The sequence below is a fragment of the Chiloscyllium punctatum genome, chromosome 7, assembly GCF_047496795.1.
Source record: "Chiloscyllium punctatum isolate Juve2018m chromosome 7, sChiPun1.3, whole genome shotgun sequence".
Lineage (NCBI taxonomy): Eukaryota > Metazoa > Chordata > Chondrichthyes > Orectolobiformes > Hemiscylliidae > Chiloscyllium > Chiloscyllium punctatum.
Genome location: NC_092745.1, coordinates 53,578,148 through 53,600,057, shown reverse-complemented (window position 1 = coordinate 53,600,057; position 21,910 = coordinate 53,578,148). Strand labels below are relative to the sequence as shown.

The 21,910-nt window shown below is 36.7% G+C and overlaps 1 protein-coding gene across 3 annotated transcripts in view; it reads right to left on the bottom strand.

Annotated features, from left to right (window-relative positions):
* Positions 1–263: 263 nt before the first annotated feature.
* Positions 264–21,910, bottom strand: part of vamp4 (vesicle-associated membrane protein 4) — a 59,645-nt gene continuing 37,998 nt past the window's right edge. For all 3 annotated transcript variants that reach the window (XM_072573556.1, XM_072573554.1, XM_072573557.1), the window contains 4 exons: positions 17,287–17,387; positions 12,860–12,939; positions 5,790–5,841; positions 264–5,198 (listed from right to left, as the gene is read on the bottom strand). In XM_072573556.1, coding sequence (XP_072429657.1) covers positions 5,170–5,198; positions 5,790–5,841; positions 12,860–12,939; positions 17,287–17,387 — 262 coding nt within the window. In that variant the 3' untranslated portion in view covers positions 264–5,169. The remainder of the gene's footprint in view (positions 5,199–5,789; positions 5,842–12,859; positions 12,940–17,286; positions 17,388–21,910) is intronic.

Sequence of the window (21,910 nt, the reverse complement as noted above, 5' to 3'; positions counted from 1 at the left end):
TACACAATATAAAGGGCAGATTGCACACTGGTTTTGGGACTTAAGAATTTTCATTTCATAATTTATAAAAAAGAAACTATTTGTTATCCATTCATCAGAGGACAAGAACGACGAGATGACAATATTGAATGGGAATCAGTTGTTACTTTGATGAATTTTATCTTGATAAAAAAGAGGAAACAACCAGATAGACAATTTAGCTTGGGAGATATGTTTCCTACTCTTACAGAATAAATATGCTTACTTTTAACAAAATAAAAGAATTTAGAGATTATTAACTTTTTATTTGCAGTATTTATAGTCAATACAACTTTCAAAAGAATGAAAAATTGAAATCATACTCTCTTGCAACAATTAAAAGAAATCCAGCAATGGAAAGATGTAATATTTTACCTGGAAATTAAGTCTATTCTCAGTAGTTTCCCTCATAATTCAGGGAATACTATCAAATTGTCCCTGCATTCACCTATACATATACATAATAAGTTAAAGGTGGTCTGCACAATGCAATTATGAATAACAAATACAATTGCACTAAAACATAGTTACAACACAAAAATCAACAAATTCCTTAAATATACAAGTATTTTTACAATCTTTAAAAAGATCTTGGTGATATTTTCACACCACATCACTAGGGTTACAGAAGTATTCACATCAGACTCCAGGCTTTGTGTAGCCTTTGAATTCTTCTCCAGTGCCATACCTATCTTCCTATCTCTCAGATATCCATAGCCTGCCTGAACTGGCGAGTGAAGACATAGGGGAACATCGCTTGGATGAACCGTGAAAAAATAAAAAATAAACCTTTCACCTTGAATGTCATACTGGTAAATCAAAAAGCCTGCACTACAGATTTTGTAAGCAACCAGTTTCCCATGGCAATGGGCCAAGGTTAGGGGTTTACAACAAAGGTGAGGAAAAACAATGCATAAAACAAAATCCAAGCCAAATTCCTGCAAGTATGACACTGAACAGATCCATGTTGTTGGGGGCCAAGGACAGCATGGGAGGGAGAGAGAAGGTTGTACAAATATACATTTGCAGACATATTGCAAACAAAATGAAGGTTCAAATACTGTACAAAGGGGTTAAAAAGTAACCATGGTTAGATTTCCACAGCATGTGGATAATTTTAATTGGGTCAATAATAGGTACACATTAAACTACAATGTAAGAAAGGGGTTAACCTTGATTATGGTTATGAATAAAACTTATTTCAATTTGGATTTTCTCTAGGTGATCTCAACAGGACTTGAACAGATCTGCAGATCAACAATCTATGACTGTGGGGAAGATCAGAGAAAAAACTGTATAAAGACTAAAGTTTTACAACAAAAGCAAAATGCTGCACATGTTGGAAATCTTAAACAAACAAAAAAAGGCTGGGGAAATTCAGCAGGTCTAGTAGCATCTGTGGAGAGAAAAAGAGTTAACGTTTCAAATCTAGTTTGACTGCTTCAGCATAGGAGTCAGACTAGACTCGAAATATTAACTCTATTTTGCTTTCTACAGATGCTGCCAGACCTACTGAGTTTCTCCACCATTTCCTGTGTATGTTAAAGTTTTATAACATGTTCCTACATAATCTTCTGATTCTCGATCAAATAAATATGGCCAAACAATAAATTACTCAAATGGGCTGTTACTCCTGCTTTATTAAATGTCACCATTCACAAAGGCTTTATACACAGACCAAAACAACACATTTCTGCTAACAAAAAATCATTGAGCAGAAATGTGTTTCACTGTGTAAAAATGAAATTACAGGTCAATGTGATTTTAAAGAAAGTACCTACTGTTTTACATACTTTAGCAGAGCAATAAAACTGTTGTCTCTCTTTTACAATTATGAAAATGCATATATTAATTATTTTAGAAGCCAGAATTATCAGCTTATTATTTCTTCTAAGTCTACTTAATGTACTGGTCATGCGCAGGACTTACATTGGCTTAAAACAAATTTTAAGGGAATAAGTTTTTATATTCCAGAATAGGTGTTGTGGATCAAATGTTCATCCCAGGCAAATAAGACAGGATGACATTTTCCACTCACCTGGATGTCTAAGCTACTACCGTCAATACAGATGTTGGTAAATGCCAAAGCTCCACTGACATTGAGGAACACAATTTTCCAGCAGTTGTGATCAGTCTAGGCTGACTGTAGTGAATACTTTTGGTGCTGACCTTTAATAAGTCAGTGTAGTTATCTCAAGACGGTAATACTAAGCCATTCAGTTCATAGAATCTCTACAGCATGGAAGCAGGCAATTCGGCCCATCAAATCCAAAGAGCATCCCACCCAGACTCACTCTATCCCCATAACCCTTGATTTCCTACATTTAACTCACCCAACTGACACTATGGGACAATTTAGCATGGCCAATCTATCTAACGTGCACATCTTTGGACTGTGGGAGGAAACTGGAACATCCGGAGGAAGCCCACATGGCCAATCCACCTAACGTGCACATCTTTGGACTGTGGGAGGAAACTGGAACATCCAGAGGAAGCCCACACAGAAACAGGGAGAATGTGCAAAGCCCACCCAGACTGTTGCTGGGGGGCTGGAATTGAACCAGTAGCCACTGAGCTATGTGTCTTCTTGGGTTGCCTTGAAAGCAATTAAAAGAAGTTAGGCATATTTCACAAAAAGTGGATTGGAAAAAGACTGATACTGGGCCCAGGAACAGAGCCATCAGTATTGCTATCAGCCCCCATGGCTATATATTGGGAGTCTCTTGCCTGGCAAGAAGCATTCAAAATGCAGTCTTGAAATAAAATCCTGTGAAACTGATTTCCTTTGAAACTGATTAAGAGTTGTCTCACCCGTACTGCCAAAATGTAATGATTGTTTGCAGGTTAACGCTAATGCTTGCTACCAATTTCTGCGTACAAAAGTAAATAGCATATTATTTTTAAAAGAAGCATCATTTCCACAACTCCTGACTGCTCCAATGCTATCATGAAGCTTGATTTTGAATGCCTCCTTTAAGCTGTGCCGCTCAGGGTGGTTTAACTGATTGTGTGCCTGAGTGATTGTGTATGGATTCCATGTTATGCTCCTCACTAAGGACTACGTCATTTTGCTGTATGCAGTAGTCATACAAAAATCTCACATCTTAATGGCAGTAAGTTTAAATAACTGCAACCCTGATTTCCTTTCAACTGTCCTGAAATGTCATTAGTGACTATCACCTCTTGTTCAATACTTGTAACAGGTAAAATTATTAAAAGTACATTGGAAACAAAGTATAGAATCATTTTCTCAAACAATGCTGAATTGTATCCTTTTTGGAATTTGTTTTACCACACAAACCAACCCCTCAAATAAAAGATACATTTGTAAGCATTCAATGAGGAAGTCCACTGATGCACAACTTTCATTTTACTTGGCTACTTTCCAGAGTACTTGATTTTCTTGGTCTCCAAATCCATATGTTTCTTTTGACTTACATTTCAAAACCTGCAATGCCTCAAGGTAATTGGTTCAGCTTAGAAATTAATGCAGTGTAGTCTGTGCTGCCAATTCATCCACACTAAGAGACTAACCAACAGGCATAGTAATTAAATGAAGAAAACCCCATTGTATCAAGTCTGAGTTATTAAAAGCCACTGTTTTGAAATCAAAATAGCATGTAAAGATGATGATACATCAGCGATCATCAGACCACTGGTTCAGGTTCTGAATTACTTATCCTGCACTTTGAACAGACAATTGTAGCAAATCAAGGAAGAATTGAAGGAATTTATGTTTTAAAACAGCAGACAAAATGAGCATGTAATTGGCTGCACACCTTAGCTTTAAATCCCATTGCACTATACGGCAGCAAGTCTAGCTAGACTATTTCTCAGTCATGATTATGTTTCCAGCCATACCTTCTAGAGCAAGGGGACACTAAAGCTCTGCTTAACTGCAAACATATTCAATCACCAACATCAACGTCAAAACTGAACTAGCTATTTTCAAACATTAAACTATGAAAACAGTACAGCAAATGCCAGAACACATCTAACATAAGGCTTTAAGATCTGAAAAAGGTGACTTTTCACAGATGTAGTCACATGGCAGGTGATCAGTGGCATGATCTTTTAAAAGAATATTAGTTGAAACTTATTTTCCTCCTGATGTCAAAAGCAAAACAAAGAAATTCCCCACTTCTCCAAGACGGGTATAAGTGAATCCAGTTAGCGAACTGCAATCTGGCTGGCATTTCAGGCTTTTTTGTTATCAAACTTTTTTGTGAAAAACCAAACCAATTTTGAAAATTTTTGAGCACAAAGAAGGGTTTCAAATAATATACTAGAATAAAACAGTACTCAAAGTAAAAGGGTTTGACAGTCAGAAAATGGTTTCACGTAATTTATTATAAACTAGCCCATATATTCTCTTTATATTGTGCATGACTGAATAGATTCTGCATAGAGATAGGATACTGTGCAAAAAAACCAGTGACCCTTAGGTGTAGAATCTACTTAATCTTCCTTTACCTCCAACCATATACTTCATATGCTTCTCTAATAGTTTATTGGACTACTTTATCACCTGGTTCTGCATTGAACCACAGAAAGTGCAAGGTTTCATCCGGGATTATACAAAGTTAGCCAGGAAAGAAGCTTGGGCAGAACAACTCGCCTTGGTACCCTTTGGAATGGGGAGGGGTGGAGAGAAGTAGTCAAGATTGCCCCTTATGATCCGACCGCAAGTACCACATAAATACTCAGGTTGAGAGGGGATAGGATTTATCTTTACTGTATTGCGATGTAACGATATTTACTCACCAACTGAACTTTTGTTTAAGCTGGTGAGGGGGCTGCTATATCTGTGGAACCCATACTCCAAACGTGAACCAGTGTCCCTCACAGTAAACTAGAGGGAAAATTGTTCACACTATTTAGGTAGCCAGTAGCAGAGAAGGGACAAAAATCAGTACACCAGAAATAAAATAGACTTCCTTCTTGTAGACAGCAGCTTTATAATGCAGTGGTCCCCTGTTCTAGGCAGGCATTCATCACACTGACTGCCCATAAATATTTTTCTTCGGTAAAAGACAGATAGAAATATACTTCCTGTTTACAATAACTGAGATATTTTGCGTATATCTCCAGTAGTTTCTAGAGATTGAGGCAGTAACTTTCCTGTGGATGGATGCTGTGCGTGACTCGTCATCAGGAGCGATTCTTCAAAATTACAGGTACTGCAAGAATATAGAAAATTGCTTGTTAATAAAATATTAACACCAACTTAGAAACACTTGCTGACCACAGTCCCATTGCCTAATAGAAATCTTAACTCCCAGTAAATATGGACAGTGGCTCTTTAAAACAATGAGAAAAACAGAATTTAAAGAATCCATTTTGTATTCTGATATATTTCATTTCCCCCAAATTAAACTGAGCTTTGATGGAATGCCAGATAATTAATTTTATCTTGCTTATTTAACATTTTTCCAAGATAGTCCCTTTCCTCACCATCAGCTGATATATGAATTGCAGACTTAAATCATTCTTAGAATGCAACTCAAATGATTAGGTATTTTAGATAACAGATGGGATGCAATAAAGGAGATGGTATCGTATAGCTAAGAGTGTGATGCACAGAGCTATGGGAATCAGAATTCTCATTCTTGATTCTACCAGAATATTGGGAGTTAATTAACATGGTCCACCTTGATACATATACTCCTGTACATAAATACATAGTACAGCTGAAGAAGAATTCCAACTGGAACCTGATGGCACAGAACTTGAGAGGCTGCTTTTATTTTTAAGTTCATAAACATACTTACTGATAATGACTAACAAGACAATTACAACGACCACCGCTATGATGACCTTCATCTGAAAGGAAAAAGTTAACAAAGTTAAAAAAAAAGCACAACACAATCTTTCCTGCACCTCTGTTTAAGAGCAATACCTGTAAACACAAATATAATTTGTGCCCAATTTAGGTAATGTGTATTGAGCCATGGTCTTAACTTCACCTTCTGCAGTTGCATCTTTTGAGAATCAGATTTTTAGTTCTGGAATGTAGCGTTTAGTTAGATTTGGGTTTAGAAAACACTGTTGTATAAGTAGACCAAATATCAACTAGAATGGAAGCATTACTGTTGTATGCCTTTGAATAAATATATCAACTTATAAATTAAGAGAAGTGCATTTATAACAAAAACAGCAACATAAGTGTATGATTTTACTAAGCCTCCTGCATCCCTGTTATACTACTCTTTCTAGCAAAAGAAAGAACGTGCATTTAAGTAGTATCCTTCATGACTGCAGGATATGCCAAAGTGCTTTGGCATTACCAAAATATGGTAATGTTTCGCACTCAAAAAGCTTCCACATTAATAATATAGTAGCAATCACAATGTAGACTTTAACTGATTGTCGGCAGAAGGGCTAAATGTTGGCCAGAACACTGAAAAGAACTCTGCTGCTCTTTGTTGAAAATAAGATATGGAAGCTTAAAGGTCAAAATGTGAAGGGTGATGGTGGGTCAGGTTAACATCTCATCTGAAAGAGTACTGCAAAATCAGTCTAGATTTTGTACTCAAGTTTCTGAAATTTAGCACTGGCTCCATTTGTGCAGCAATTTTAATAAAGCCTTGTTACAATTTAAGAAGTAAATTTAAAAAGGAAACACTTAAAACAAGTAAATTAAATCAAAACACCCATTTGAAATTATAAAGTGCTCTGTGAAATCTATTTTTTTCTGCTTGATGTTCCATACATTGAAACACAGCAACTTGTAATGAATTAAGGAATTCCTTCAAATTATAGACCTGTGTTTTTAAATGATAATGGATGAGATCACTAGGTATTTGAACAAAATATCGTATTTAGAAATGAAACACATGAAGGCAGCTCACTGCAAGTAATAAATCATAAAGCTACTTCCTTTAGTTTCTATGCCAATTAGAATTACAGTTACATGGATCTTTAGTGGCTTGATCTCCTCCGAAGATACATTAGTTAAATTATTTTTATACATCAGTGACTACATTACTATGTAAAACTCCCAAATAACTAATGGTTCAAAACGCTTTAACAAAAGCTTTCTAAAATTACACAACCTGTAGAAGCAAAATGATGTGATAAATTAGAACTGTTTTGTGAAAAAATATGGGTGTCAAAAAGGAGTCATGATGATTAAGTTTTAGACAGCTTGTTTCAATGACTGTTAAATGAACCTTTTCATGTTCTTCAGGATTTACTGATCTTGGTGCCAGAATGATGCACAAAATAATGAAAGGCATCTCTCCAACGGTGAAGAAAAGGTCAGCTGCCTACCAAGTGCAACAGGAAATCATTTTCCACATTTTACAAACCTCTAATCCAGTCGTGTACAACAATTACAATTAAGACAAAAATATCTCCCAATCATTCATTTTTCAAAAGCTGATTTTACAGTGAACTAATGAATTTATCTCTAACAACATTATTAGAAATTTCATTTCATATATCTTGACTGACATTGATTAGATCATAGAAGTTAAGAATTCCATGCTCACTTTGGTAGTTAGAAAACAGAGGCGTACACCACAAAAGGGGGGTAAAATAAGTAAAATGGGAACAGAAATAGTGAAGATAAAATAAAATTAACAGCTGCTGTGGGAAAATGCAACAAGGAGGAACAGGTAGCAAGTCAATCCAAGAGTTAACATTTTGGTCTCATTTTATTAAATATAGACATAGCTGGTAAGACAGCAAAAAAACGTTCCAAATATTCAGGTTGCCTACTGTTGCCGTAACATTAATGCGTTTGTTTCAAGTGTGTGAGGTAGAGTCTTTCAAAATAGTTAACTCAGGAAGATTGCAATTTCTATTGAATTTTATCATTCTACAGTAAAAGGCATTGTGGATTTGTTCAGCAATATTATGCGCTAAATTCAAGTATAAATAACTCTCATAAGTTTCGTACACCACTGTCCACTAGCAGCATACGTTTACTCGCTATAACACTAAGTTATAAATAGGAAATTTAGAGTAACAATGCATTTGAACTAAATTGGCTGTATCCTTATGAACGTTTCTGTTCACAAGACGATTATATAGAAATAAGTGCAGTAAACGCGTTTTCAAGAACAAGTTGTAAAACTTTGGACTATTCCCCTTTACCCACTGCAAATGACTCGTATTTACTTAGCTTCTTTAATGGCGAAGACATTCCAATGAGAGAAGGTAGGGTATTGTCACAGAGGAGTCTCAAAATTTAACACATTTGAATATGTGAATAAATGAAAACCAGGGAGGTAAATAGTTATAGACTAGCATGATTTAGCTTAGGATATCGGATTGAAATAGGTGCAGGGTGAAACTTGAAGTGGGTCCCTACAAGCAGATCTAAATTTTTCAAGGACGAAAAAGGCAATGATGTTTTCATCAGAAAACTGTACACTAACTTTGGTAAAGAATAGCATTTCTTCTTTGTTTGCAGCCTGTTCACTTAGTTGTCTTGTACTTTTTAAATGTTTTTGTGTGGATACACATGTACACAATGTTAAAGACAATATCTTGTAAGCAGCTGCTCAGTAACCTCCAGGTTGTAACTTCAAGAGAACTTTAATACAGAAGTAATAAATCTGAGGATCCAGAAACACAATTCAGTAAAAGTATGAAAGTAAGACCATAAAAAATGTTAAGAATTTTGGGGTTTATTTCCAGAGGAGTAAATTACATTGCCAAAGGAGGGAATATCATGTTAAATTTATAAAGAACCATGGATAGACTATATTTGGAGTGCTAAGCACAGTTCTGGTTTCCATGGTACAAAGGGGGACTGGAGCACTGCAGAAAGTACAGAAAAGATTTACAAGAATTAGGTAGACAGGTAGAAAGAAAGATTGAACAGGTTGGGACCATTTTTCTGGAAAAGGGAAAATTTAAATAAGTCTTTAAAATCATACAAGGCTGAACAGGATGGATTGAGACAAGCCTAAATTTGGCTGATTCCAGAATAAGGAAACTTTTGAATAAAATACTGCAGATGCTAGAAATCCGAAACAAATACAGAGAATGCTGGAGAAACTCAGCACAGGTATGACAGCATCTGTGGAGTCAGAAACAGTTAACATCCAGTCTGGTAAGACACTTCTTCAAAAAGATGCAGAACCTATCATATCTGCTGAGTTTCTCCAACATTCGCTGCGCTTGTTTAAGGAAATCTCTGTTGGTATAGTTGTAATGTTGGAAATTTGACAGCAAATGTACACACAGCAAGCTCCCACAGCAACATGATAATATTGAGTCAGTTCTTTTTAGAATTTCAATTGAAAGAAAAATATTGGCTCGGAGATGAAGAATAATTTTTCTACTCCTCTTCAAAATTAGTTTGAGGAGATCTTTTATATTCACTTAAAGCAGAGATGAAACTTCTGTTTCTTCGCAAGGTTTGTGAGGGTTTGTAGCTCAGGTTGACGTTTAGGGTGTAGGTTTGCTCGCTGAGCTGTAGGTTTGATATCCAGGCATTTCATTACCTGGTAGGTAACATCATCAGTGGTGACCTCCAAGTGAACCTAAACTTCAGTTTCTTGTCTCCTCAAAGTTGGCACTACCAACAATGCAACATTCTTTCAGTAGTGGATTGAATAGTCAGCCTAGAATTTTATTCTCCATCACTCAAGTTGGACTTGAAGCTCTGATGAAGAGTTATGTAGACTCAAAACATTAACTTGCATGACCTGCTATAATCTCCATCATTTTTTGTTTTCAGTTGTTTTCAGCACAACCATTTGACTCAGAGGCAAGTATGCTTTAACTACCACATAAACCTGGTAAGTATAAACACTGCTGTAGATCAGTTGGGCTGTGATGTTGATGATTCGCCACAATTTGACTCATGGAGTTGTTTACAGCATAACCTCTAGATAACAGGGTGAGACAACCCACATTCTAAACATACAGGGCTTTCACCGCTTCTATTATTAAAATAACTCAGTTTCACATTTAAAAGCCGCAGTGCACTTAGAGGCTAAACATTCTGAAAATCAGAGTTGTGTCATTTTTAGTGTCTAATTCAAACAAAATTTAAACAACAGTGGTTCTTTCAACAGTTCTACAAAATTACTGAAATGTATTAAAAAGAGAAATTGTCTTACATTTAATTCACAAGATAGTTTAATCCTATTAAGTAACAAAAAGCACTTAAAATATTTTTATGTTCTGTATTACATTCCTTTCTGTAAATAAAAAACAAATATCAAATTCTTTGAAAGTTATTCTTTGCATAATTTATCCGAATACTGGAAACTTCAACAATTAAACAAAATTTTTCTATTTGCCATCTTGCTTGCAATTAAATTGGTTTCCATTACATATATTTTTTAGATATATGCATCTGAATAGATAAGGTAAAACCTTCAAAACTTTATATCCTCCAAGGAAGGTTAACTGTAATTTTTCAAAATGCAAATTTTTTAAAATGTCCAGAAATATTATTTACATGGAATCACACATATCAAAATTGTTAATATCAAAGGTTGTTATCACAGTGACCTACACAAGAGTGCAGCCCTGTAGCTTCATTGCTCAAATAGTTAATTCTGAACAGTCAAATCTGTTTTCATTAGGCTTTTTAGAAGTAGACATTGCCCTCTACCATCCATACCTGGTTCCAGAGCCTATAATTAAAGATTATTTATGTTGGGCCAATAAAGGTTTAAAACACTGGTTCATTTTTGGCTTATGGGCTCCTTTATAATTTCATAAGATTACATTTATCTGGTTTATATATAGATAAAATGAAACTTGAGATATATGAATTATTTGAGGAAGTTAACTTAACCACAAACACTTGTCTTTAATTTGTTGCTTCACTGTATAATTTTGCCTAAGTGTATGCAAATGGTACCTAATAAGAAATTCATCTCACATTAAATTTTATTTTCAAATACAACACAAAACAGTATCCTGCTACAGACTGATTTAGGGAGGCAATGGCCTAGTATTATCACTGGACTGCTGATCTAGAGACCCAGGTAATGTTTTTGGGTACCTGGGTTGAAATCCTGCCACAGCAGATAGCAGAATTTGAATTCAATATTTTAAAAAATCTGGAATTAAGAGTCTAAAAACGATCATGAATCCATTGCTGACAGTCAGAAAAGCCCATCTGCTTCACGAACATCCTTTAGGGAAGGAAACTGCTGTCTTTGACTGGTCTGGCATGTGACTCCAGGTCCACTGCAATGTTCTTGACTCTTAACTGCCCTCTGGACAATCAGGGATAGGCAATAAATGCTCTTGCTTAGCCAGCTACACCTTCATCCAAATAATGGGAAAAAAAACGATTGATTCCAGGAAATGTTACTCAGCTTTCTGCAGTGTGTCTCTCTCAAATGGCTAATCCTCATATAAGAGGTCATACTGTGAATGTTGACAGTCAATGCAACTTCACTGGACATCAGCACTGCATTTTATTCCACCCTTAACCAGGCGGAAATGTAACACAAGAAAAGATTACTTGACAAAGGTCAAAAATGGGAAAGTTTCAAAACTGAACATTCTTTGTCTAACCTGTGGCTTTATTTGAAATAAATAATTATGCAGACTTCTATATGCTCAGGATGCTTCAAAACACTTTACAAATGAAGTACTTTTGAAGTGTGGTTATTATTGTGATGTGGAATTGAATTTACAAAAGGTGAACAAAGAAGGAGATAACTGGCCAGATCCTCTATTGTTTTGAGTTGGTGGAGAGATAAACGTCCAGGACATCTGGGAGAATTTCCTTTATTTTCTTTGAATAGTGCTTTGAATGGTATCTTTAACATTTACTTGGGAGGGCAGTCTGCCTCTGAGTTTAATACCTTAGCTGAAAAGCAGCACCACAGATTGTCACACACCACAATGCACTTATGTTGCATCTTTGACTTTCATGAATGGAAAATACTTTGTTACCAAAAAATGTCCACATTACTGAAAACTCCATTTCCTTTTGTGTGTGTATTGAAAGGTAACTTGACATGATGACACGAGTTACTTAATTATCCATTTACTTCATACAAATAGTGCACTCAATTATTTCTATGGATTCTTCCAAGTTCCCGAATCATTATTTAATAATTAGACATGCCAAAACAGATCAGGTTCAATGGTCAAAGGAAATGGGAGCGGTATTGTTTTTTCAAAGAGTAAAAGCAAAGCAAAATAACACTAAGGAGGTTTCATGATGAATTCAAAATACATTCTGCAGCATAATTTTAGAACTTGCCTTCTTTCAGCTACTCTGCTGTGCTGTTTTAAGACCATAAGACATAGGAGCGGAAGTAAGGCCATTCGGCCCATCGAGTCCACTCCGCCATTCAATCATGGCTGATGGGCATTTCAACCCCACTTATCCGGTTTCTCCCCGTAGCCCTTAATTTCTTGTGACAGCAAGAATTTATCAATCTCTGCCTTGAAGACATTTAGCGTCCCGGCCTCCACTGCACTCCGCGGCAATGAATTCCACAGGCCCACCACACTCTGGCTGAAGAAATGTCTCCACATTTCTGTTCTGAATGTACCCCCTCTTAATTCTAAGGCTGTCTCCACGGGTCCTAGTCTCCTCGCCTAACGGAAACAATTTCCTACCGTCCACCCTTTCCAAGCCATGTATTATCCTGTAAGTTTCTATTAGATCTCCCCAAAGAATGTTTTATTTAGAACTATCTTAATACAAATACTTATCAACATACCTGGACATGCAACTAGCATGGGCTGGGACAAAGGACTCTAAATTCTTTGGAGAGACCAAGTTCTCCTTTTAGTAAGCCCTGTAGCCTACGACTCATTATCCTAGCCTTCCCCAACATTTGTCTCAACAATTATCTCCAGTCCAGTCACTTTCATATACCTGCAAACTTTCGACATCACTCACCTTACATTCTCTCCACCACATCTGACGTCGTAACTGCTTTGCTCTGTTACTGAAAACCGTGGCATTATCAGACAAACTTTCTGCAAAAGAAATTAAACAGGCCCAAGGCAGAATGTTTAAACACAAATGAAAAAGATTAAAAGCCTGTGAGTCAGTTTAAATCTGATCAATAATCCAAATTCTACAATTAAACTATTGTTCGTCACAATGATGCCTACGCTTCAAGGAAGCCCTTCCAGTGAACCTGGAGGTTAGGTAATTGATAATAAATGCAGATCATGTACCACTTTAAAGTTAGCTTTTATTCCCCTCCTGTGTTATTAAAAATTCATTTTGAACTGCAATGTTGTTAACAAAAACAATGCAGAAAGATTAAAAATTAAAATTCTATTGGAATTGGAAACCCCATATCTGGTGTAGTGGTTGAAAGAGTCAAATTATGGACAGTTTCATGTCCAAATTGTTAAACTTGTCAAAACCCCTCAATGTCCTCAGAAACCTATGGTTGCAGCTATCCACAAAGCAATCTGTGTTGAATTCTGGGACTTTGTCTACAAAAGATAGGTAGAAAGAAAATCAAATGCTGTTCAGTGACTTTCAAAGACTGTAAAGTTGGACAGGTAATTGTTAGCTGGATATCCAGTAAAACCTGAAGGCAGGTAGAGGTAATGTTTTTGCCACTAATTGTTCGGTTTTGTCTCTCAAGATCCAAAGGCTGGATTTTGACAAAACCTGATAAGCAGATAGGGAACAGTCCACAAAAAAAAACGCTTAGCTTTTAATGGACATGCAGATTCAGATACTGGAATCTTAACGATCCCTTAAAATTGGGAGATAGGTCAAATTGACAGAAAAACAGAAATGGCTCTCAGATTGACAGCTGCTTTACTTAGAACATTGTAGACAAATTCCACCACTGCAAGGAAAATAGGGGCAGTGCTTGCAGAGCAATTTGTTCAATATAGATGAACCAGAAGTTTCCTCAACAAGATGATGATTCTAAGTAAAAATAATCTCAGCTTTGAAGTTACAAAGCATCAATGAGGAAGAAAATGTCTCAAGAGCTACGTAACTGTAATAACAATAAGTTAACACAGCAAAACAGAAGTATGCACTCTGCCGTGTGTTCCCTTGTTTATGCAAGCTGATACTTACTCACACTCCTCCCAAAAGAAAAACCCATCATATCTGAAGTTTATCACCATTATAATCTCACTATTACATTATTATACAAATTGAGGACAGTAGACTGTTTAGAACTGCTCTACCACAGTTCAGCTAATTGTCAATGAATAATTCAAATAGAAATAGCACAAGCAGTTTTCTAATGCTAGCTAAAGTAAAGTGCTTGAAATTATCCAGAGGCCAGATATCAAAATACAAGTTGATATATCTGGGTTCAGTACTTGCTACAGCTGGATTGAAGAGAAGTGTGGAAATGCTGCTCATGTTCCACAGTGGGCACTAGTAGAACACACAGTCTGTGGAACAATGCCCACACGTTGACAAGCATCAGAGCAGTAATATGGGAGGTAGAAGTAGTTTTGATGACATGGGTGCTACACGATTCAGATAAAGAATAGGTCATTAAAATGTTACTAAACCTCATGTCATACAGTTTCAAAAGGATACAGACAATAGTCATGGTGATTACAGATTTTCGAACAAATTTCGTCCTCAGTTTTTCCTAACAGTGCTTGCCGCCATGTTGCATATTTTCTCAGCTGAGGAGGATAGAATAATCTGATCTATGATTAGCAAAATATTGGCATGTGTTTAGTTATTTTGACAGTTCACTTCACAATTGAGATCAGTCCTGTTTACTACAGGCAAATAATTTCGTTTTGACTCAAACCAACAATTTTCTAAGACAATAAAACAGAAAATACTGGAGAAATTCAACAGGCCTGGCAACATCTGTGAAGAGAGAAACAAAAAAGTTCAGAAGAAGAGTTATATTGGTCTTGAAACATTCATCGAGTCTCTACCCATACTCGTTGCTGCCAGACCTGAGGAGTTTCTCCAGTACTTCCTGCTTTTATTTCAGATTTCCAGTACTTTGTTTGTAATGTTCAATGGCAAGTTTGCATGTTCATAGCCTTTTGAATCATGTAACTGGCAATATGACAGCAGGTCTTATGCTTTGGGCTGTCAGAACATCTCTAAATTACAACAGCAATCCAAGATAAATTCTGGTATTAATTAACTGACTAATTAATACAAGCTCTTTATATAGTTTACACTTTATGTATCCTATTGCACACATAAAAACCATTTGAACCGAAGTGAACACTTCTTCAGAGAAGAAAAGACACTTCGGATAGATTCAACCAATGTGGAGACCTTTGAAAGATAACTAGTGGATTGCCAATGCTAAACTATCCCATCCATGACGTGATGAGCAATTGATGTGACTAACACAACTATGTGAAAATAGGTATGCTTGACTGTTCTGAAACAAACAGATCATTATCTTCCAACCTCCGTTCAGGAAAATAGCATTTATTAGTTTAACTTCATCACAATTTCAATAGTTCTCTTTCCCAGGCAACATAAATCAACAATATCTTATTCAGAATCTACACTAAACGTTGTTTACAGTAAAGTGAAGTGAAAAACATGCATTTCTTTCCTTTTCCAGATTGAAGAATCATTTATCCATATATTTTCTCATTCTCAAAATAGGGATTAAATCCCATCACTTAAGATTTACAATCTAAATGGTTTAGCTGTTGCTTAACATTCAAATAAAAAATCATTTCAATTATTGTTCATTTCTGTTCATCTTAAGTCACAGTGCTTTTCCATTTGTTATTACAGCAATAACTTTGTAAATATCACATCTGAAGAGGAGAAAACTTGACAACTTGCCATCAAATAACAACCTAACTGGACTTTTTGGTGGCGGGAAACGTAGCCTCTGTGATGCATTGCTTTTTGATGGGCTAAATACATCTGAAAAAGTTCACACAAAAGGTTACAAAGCAACACCAAAGCTGCAGACCTTCACTGTATATTTTGGGAATTAATACTAAAGTGGCTGAAGGGTATAAAAACAATGGGCATTTGTGACGGAAGTAATATTGATGGTGGAATTGGTGAGAAGCTATGAATGGGCAAGGGCTCATATTAGGACTGTTCCTATGCAGGAATACGACAAATTAGTTGAGTTCAGAAGTAGCAGCAAACAAGCTCAAATACGGAGATTTACCTAAATTATTCCAGGACAAAAAGGGTTAACTTATGATGGCCAGTTCACAGAGCAGTTTTATAACTGGTTATAGTGCAGAAGGAAACCATTTAGTCCACTGAGTCCTTGCTAGCTCACTGCAACAACCATTTAGCTGGTTTATTCACCAGCCTTTTCCATATGGAATGGAATTGTTTTCCTTTCAGCTGCTTACTCAATGCTCTTTTGAAACAAAGATTTATACTCCCTCCACTGTCCTTTTAAGTAGTCAATTCCAAATTGTAACCACTTGCTGTGCAAAAAAGGTTTTGCTTTCTCTCTCTTGCCGATTCTTTTAAATCTGCGTTTCACCGATAGGAATAATTTCTTTCTCCAACTATCTTGACTTTGTGATTTACTTAACTTTCTTTTCTCTTCAACCGCAGCTTCACCAATATATTCACTGAACTGAAAGTCCTCATCTCTGAAACCACTCATAAATAAGTCTGGAACCCTTCCCAGAGCCTTCAACTCCCCCTAAAGTGCACTGTCCAGGGATTTGGGAGGGGGGGGGGGGGGGGTGGAGCTGGAGAACACTTTTTTCCAGTGGAGGCCAAATCAAGGTTTTGTAAAGGCTTCTCATAACTTCCTTATTTTGTACGTTTTAGAACACTCAAGATCCTGTTTATCTTTTCAACTGCTTTCACAACTTGTTCTGCAACTATCAAAGGCAGTGGAAATCTGCAACTCTTGCCCCAAAAAGGCAATGGGTTCTGAGGATAAATTGAAATTTCTGTTACTGAATTTAACAGATTTTTTTTCAGTTAAGGGTTTTTAAGGAAAATTGATCAAAGGTATGTAGTTGGGAGTTGAGGTACAGATCAGTCATGACTTAATTACATGGTAGAACAGGCCTGAGAAACTGAATGCCTATTCACATTCTTACAAACACTGCATTTACTTGCATATAACTATCATTTACGCTCCACTTCAGCTTAAACATATGTTATGAAAGGATATTTTCCATGTAATATGCAAGAAACTGTGAAAGGCCTGGACCCCCACATCATTAAACAAGGTAACTAGTTTAAGAGGCAAACAGTGTGTTAATCAGTGCAGTGAGGGAATTACACCAGAGATTAGAACTAAGGCACTTTTATCAATATGAAACAGGTACTTAAATGATGTGTTTGAGATACAGCAGTAAGTTAATTCCTCACCAAATTGAAGTGCAAATAAAGCAAGCAACTGGCTTTACCAGATTTGTCTTGTAGTTCATCAAGTCGTTCCCCGCGTTCAATCACTCGAGTGATGTTCTCCTGCATCACATCAATAACTTCATCCACTTGATTCTGGACACTAACAAAATAAGAAAAATCGTTAATTCTCAATTACTTCAAAGTTTCTTAAAACTGGCCTTCTATTAGTAATATCCATGCACCTTTTGTTTCCACCATCCCCTGACTCCCACTTCATTTATGACCAGAAGACCACTGAACTTCTTGCCAGTATGTAATCCTAGATTGCTGATTAGTCATGGAATTAACCACCTACATACCAATTAAGAATAACATTTTTGAAGACAAAATTACTTGGATATTTTCGAAAGGCAAACATTCAAATTTACCTTACATATTACATTACTTAACAAGATTAACTTTCATGGTGGTGCAAGCACAACAGTATATTGTAAGCCATTATTTTGCTACACCATTATTAGCTCATTCACTACTCACTGCCACTTCATGACATCACAAGTCAGTCACTGCACTTAGTAATTAGTTAAAACGTGTTTGAACTGAATCTAGCTAACAAATGTTTCTCCAGAAGGAAAACAAAGAAACAACACAAATAAACGTAAAATACTGTCAGTTGATTTTTCGATGATCTCCAATAATAAAGCTGATCTCAAAACACTGGTGGCTAGTCAATTCTCACTGTATAAAAGGAGGGAAAACATAAACACTGAATTAGCTGGATGATTCCAGTTTAATTCATAAATTACCAGTGTCTTGCTCAACGGCCACACTTCTGACTTGACCAGAAGTTACTGGAATGGCACACTCAATATCAAACAGCAGGAATTAGATTTTTTCTTCTTGCTCTTTAGATTCCACAATATGTTGTGTTGCAATTTGCTACAAAGAACAATGAGCAGTGACACTGCGTACTGCGTGTCAATAGTATACCTGGGATCTCACGAATATAATGATCAATGATTTTTTTAAATGAAAAAAAGGTAACAATGAACAGAGGGAAAGGAAAATGGTGAATCAGAAAAAGAAATAAAGGGAGGGAAAGATGGACTGAATGAAAAAAATAACAAAAAAGAACAAGAATACTTTTTTAAAAATTAGCTACAGAATCTTGTACTTTTGTCGCGTTTAGAAAATGGTGTATTGGCGATCAATCCTGATTAAATGAGTACATAAGATTAGGCCAGGACCAACACCAGGCATACCTAAAAATCCGATCAAGGTACCACACATGACTGACTGCTTGTGTGCTTGACTTGACAGACAGTGCTAAGCGATTCCATAATCAATGGGATCAGACTTACGATGTGCAGTCTTGCCACATACAATATGGATGGTGATAGACAATTAAACAAATCAATGAAGGAAAAAGCTTCACAAATATCCTCAAAAATGATGGAGTCCAAAACAACAGTGCAAAAGACAAGGTGGAAGTATTTGCAATAATCCTCAGCCAAAAGTGTTGAGTAGATAATACATCTCTTCTGGAGCAGCCCAGCACAGATGCAGTCTTCAGCTAATTCAATCCAGTCCACATGATATCAAGAAATTGCTGAAGTCACTGGATTCTGTAAAGGCGATAGACTCTGACAAATGCCAGTAAGATTGCTAATAACATGTTCTGAAACTAGCTGTACCTGTAACCAAGTTGCTCCATAACAATTACAACAGTCATTCACCTGTCCCATACACAAAAAACAGGACCTATCTAACACAGTCAATTACTGCCCCATCTGTCTCCTTGCAATCACCAGTAAATTGATGGAAAGGGCATCAACACTACTATGAAGCAGCACTCACTTAACAATAACCTGCTAAGTAATGCTTATTTGAGCTCCAGTGTTACTCAGCTCCTGTCCTCATGTCAGCCTCAAATTCTGCCAAAACAACTGAACGCTAGGGGGAAATTGGTGGTGACATCTGTTAAGATCAAGATAACGTTGGACCAAGTATGGCTTTCAAGCAGCCTGGTAAAATTAAAATTAGTGGGAATCAGGAAAAACACTCCACTGGTTGAAGTCATACCTCGCACAAAGGAAGACTGCCTCTTTAGAGATTGACAAAGTTAAAAATCAGACATCAGGTTATAGTCCAACAGGTTTATTTGGAAGCACTAGCTTTCAGAGTGCTGCTCCTTCATAGGTAGCTGTGGGGCACGATCAAAAGACACAGAATGTACAGCAAAAGATTACAGTGTCACGCAACTAAAATGATATGTTGAACAAAACTAGATTGCTGTTCAATTTTGCCACAATTCACTGGGTCCTTTTAAAGGAATTAGATTACTTACAGTGTGGAAACAGGCCCTTCAGCCCAACAAGCCTACACCAACCCGCCGAAGTGCAACCCACCCAGACTCATTCCCCTATATTTATCCCTTCACCTAACACTACAGGCAATTTAGCAAGGCTAATTCACCTAACCTGCACATTTTTGGATTGTGGGAGGAAACCGGAGCACCCGGAAGAAACCCACGCAGACACTGGGAGAATGTGCAAACTCCACACAGAGAGTCGCCCGAGGCGGAAATTGAACCTGGGTCTCTGGTGCTGTGAGGCAGCAGTGCTAACCACTGTGCCACCCACAATTTTTTGTCCATCAAATTTTTTAGACTGTAAATAGTTGAGCCTCATAACTGATGCTTAAGGCACTCCACTAGTTATGGCTTGCCAACCTGAAAATAACCTGTTTCCACAGACCTCTGTTTCCTGTTAGATGGCCCTTACCCTTGCTAACACATTGTATCCAATACTTGAGCTTTTATCTTGTGTAGCAAATTAGGTGGCAATTCATTGAATGCTGTTTGGGAATCCTACTACAAAACTATCGGTTCCCCTTTATTTGTCCTGCTTATAACATCCTTAAAAGACGTTAATAAATTTGCCAAAAACAATTGCCCCTTTTATAAACCTGTATTGCCACATTCAGGGGCATGACTATTGCTGAGTCCCCCATTAATATCCTGGGGGTTGCCATTTACCAGAAACTAAACAGGACTATCTGACCAGCCATACATATACCTTAGTATTACAAGAGTGGTTCAATGACGGCAGCAAGTAACTTCTAAGCGGACTCTCCAAAGACACTCTACTGTCAAAAGACAGGAGAGTGACTGAACATTCAAGTGTGTGGCTGAATGCAGCTCCAACACTACTTAAGAGGCTCAACACTATTCATGACAAAAGTCTGAGCCTAAATGAGACTTTTAAAAAAGATTTCTGAGAAATAAATAAAATTCAGAAACACAACTGTATTCACATTCATTATAGGGTGTTAAGTCGATCTTATTAAATAAAGATAGACTAATGAAACTGCAAGTGTAATTTCTTGACATTGAAAGCATCCTTGTATTTCAAACTAATGATTGCTGATTACATATTTGGATTGCAATTCAGAGAATTGAGATGTATAGTTATTGGGAAATTAATAAGATGGAAAATGGAGCACTTTGTTTTGGTAACCAGGTTATGAAAACAGTGCAAAACAGGTCAAAGGAGGGCAAGATGATTTTATGTTTAAGACCACTTACCTAGAAAGATGATTCAGATCAGTTCTTAGATTGGATTTTAAAAAGGGTATACGTGATTCTACGAAGTATGAGAGTGCACAGAGCGGCTGTAAAGGAATTATGCTTGCAAGTAATAAACAATGGATCATGGTAAAGTTGACTTCAGCACTAACTTGTTCGCTTGTCAAGTTGTTTATGGAACAGACTGCCATGTAGCATAATCAATGCAGACTCAGTTGAAGTACTCGGGAAAGGAAATGGAAATATTTCAAATTCAGCATGGGGGGTAGAGGCCTGACGCCAGAGCAGAAGGGAACTGAAAGTGATCTCTGTGGGTGAAACAACAAGGACTTAAATCAACAGGGCTAGTTCAATGGTCTTTTCTTATTGCTACATTCTTATTTTTGCAAGTCTGCTAACATTACATTTGAATCAATGAAGCTTAGAAAGTGAAAGTCTAAATGGTTCTTTAATTGCTGACAATTAAGACTCACCGACTTCCAGTCAATTTAATTTGATTCCCTGTGGTAGCAGGTTTAAGAGATGTTAAGTAAAATACCCACTATTCTACAAAATTAATTTCAGTTCTCAAAGTCCTTCTATTAGTTCCTCTTTCATTCTCCATTTCTAAGTTTTTAAAGAAATGATTTAGCAGCAAGCTAGAATGATGTTTGTTCACCTTGGGCATCTGGATTTGCATCCAGCCAGACTGACGTTTGGAAGTTGCCCTTTCTCTCTCATGACTGAAGGCCTTAAACACAATCCCAGAGGACAGTGCAAAACTGAACATAATTCAATGCTCTTTGAATACTGCTGTGCTTTTTTGGGATTGTCTCTTAAGGAAGGGTACATCTATGCTGTTTCTGACCAGCAAACTGAATCATTGTTCGGTTTCTTGGAGTGTCCATTTTAATTTGATAAGCAAACGGTCTCTTAAAAAGCAAGTAACTTGAGATGTTTTAACATGACAAGGTAATTTACAAGGATAAAGAGATAACCTTTGACCAAAGTACTATAAAATGTAAGTAATTAAAACCATATCACGGATAGCTCTTCTGCTGGCAATTTAGTAGAGAATCTCTGCTGAAATTGACCCAACAGAGTCCCTAACACGTCAT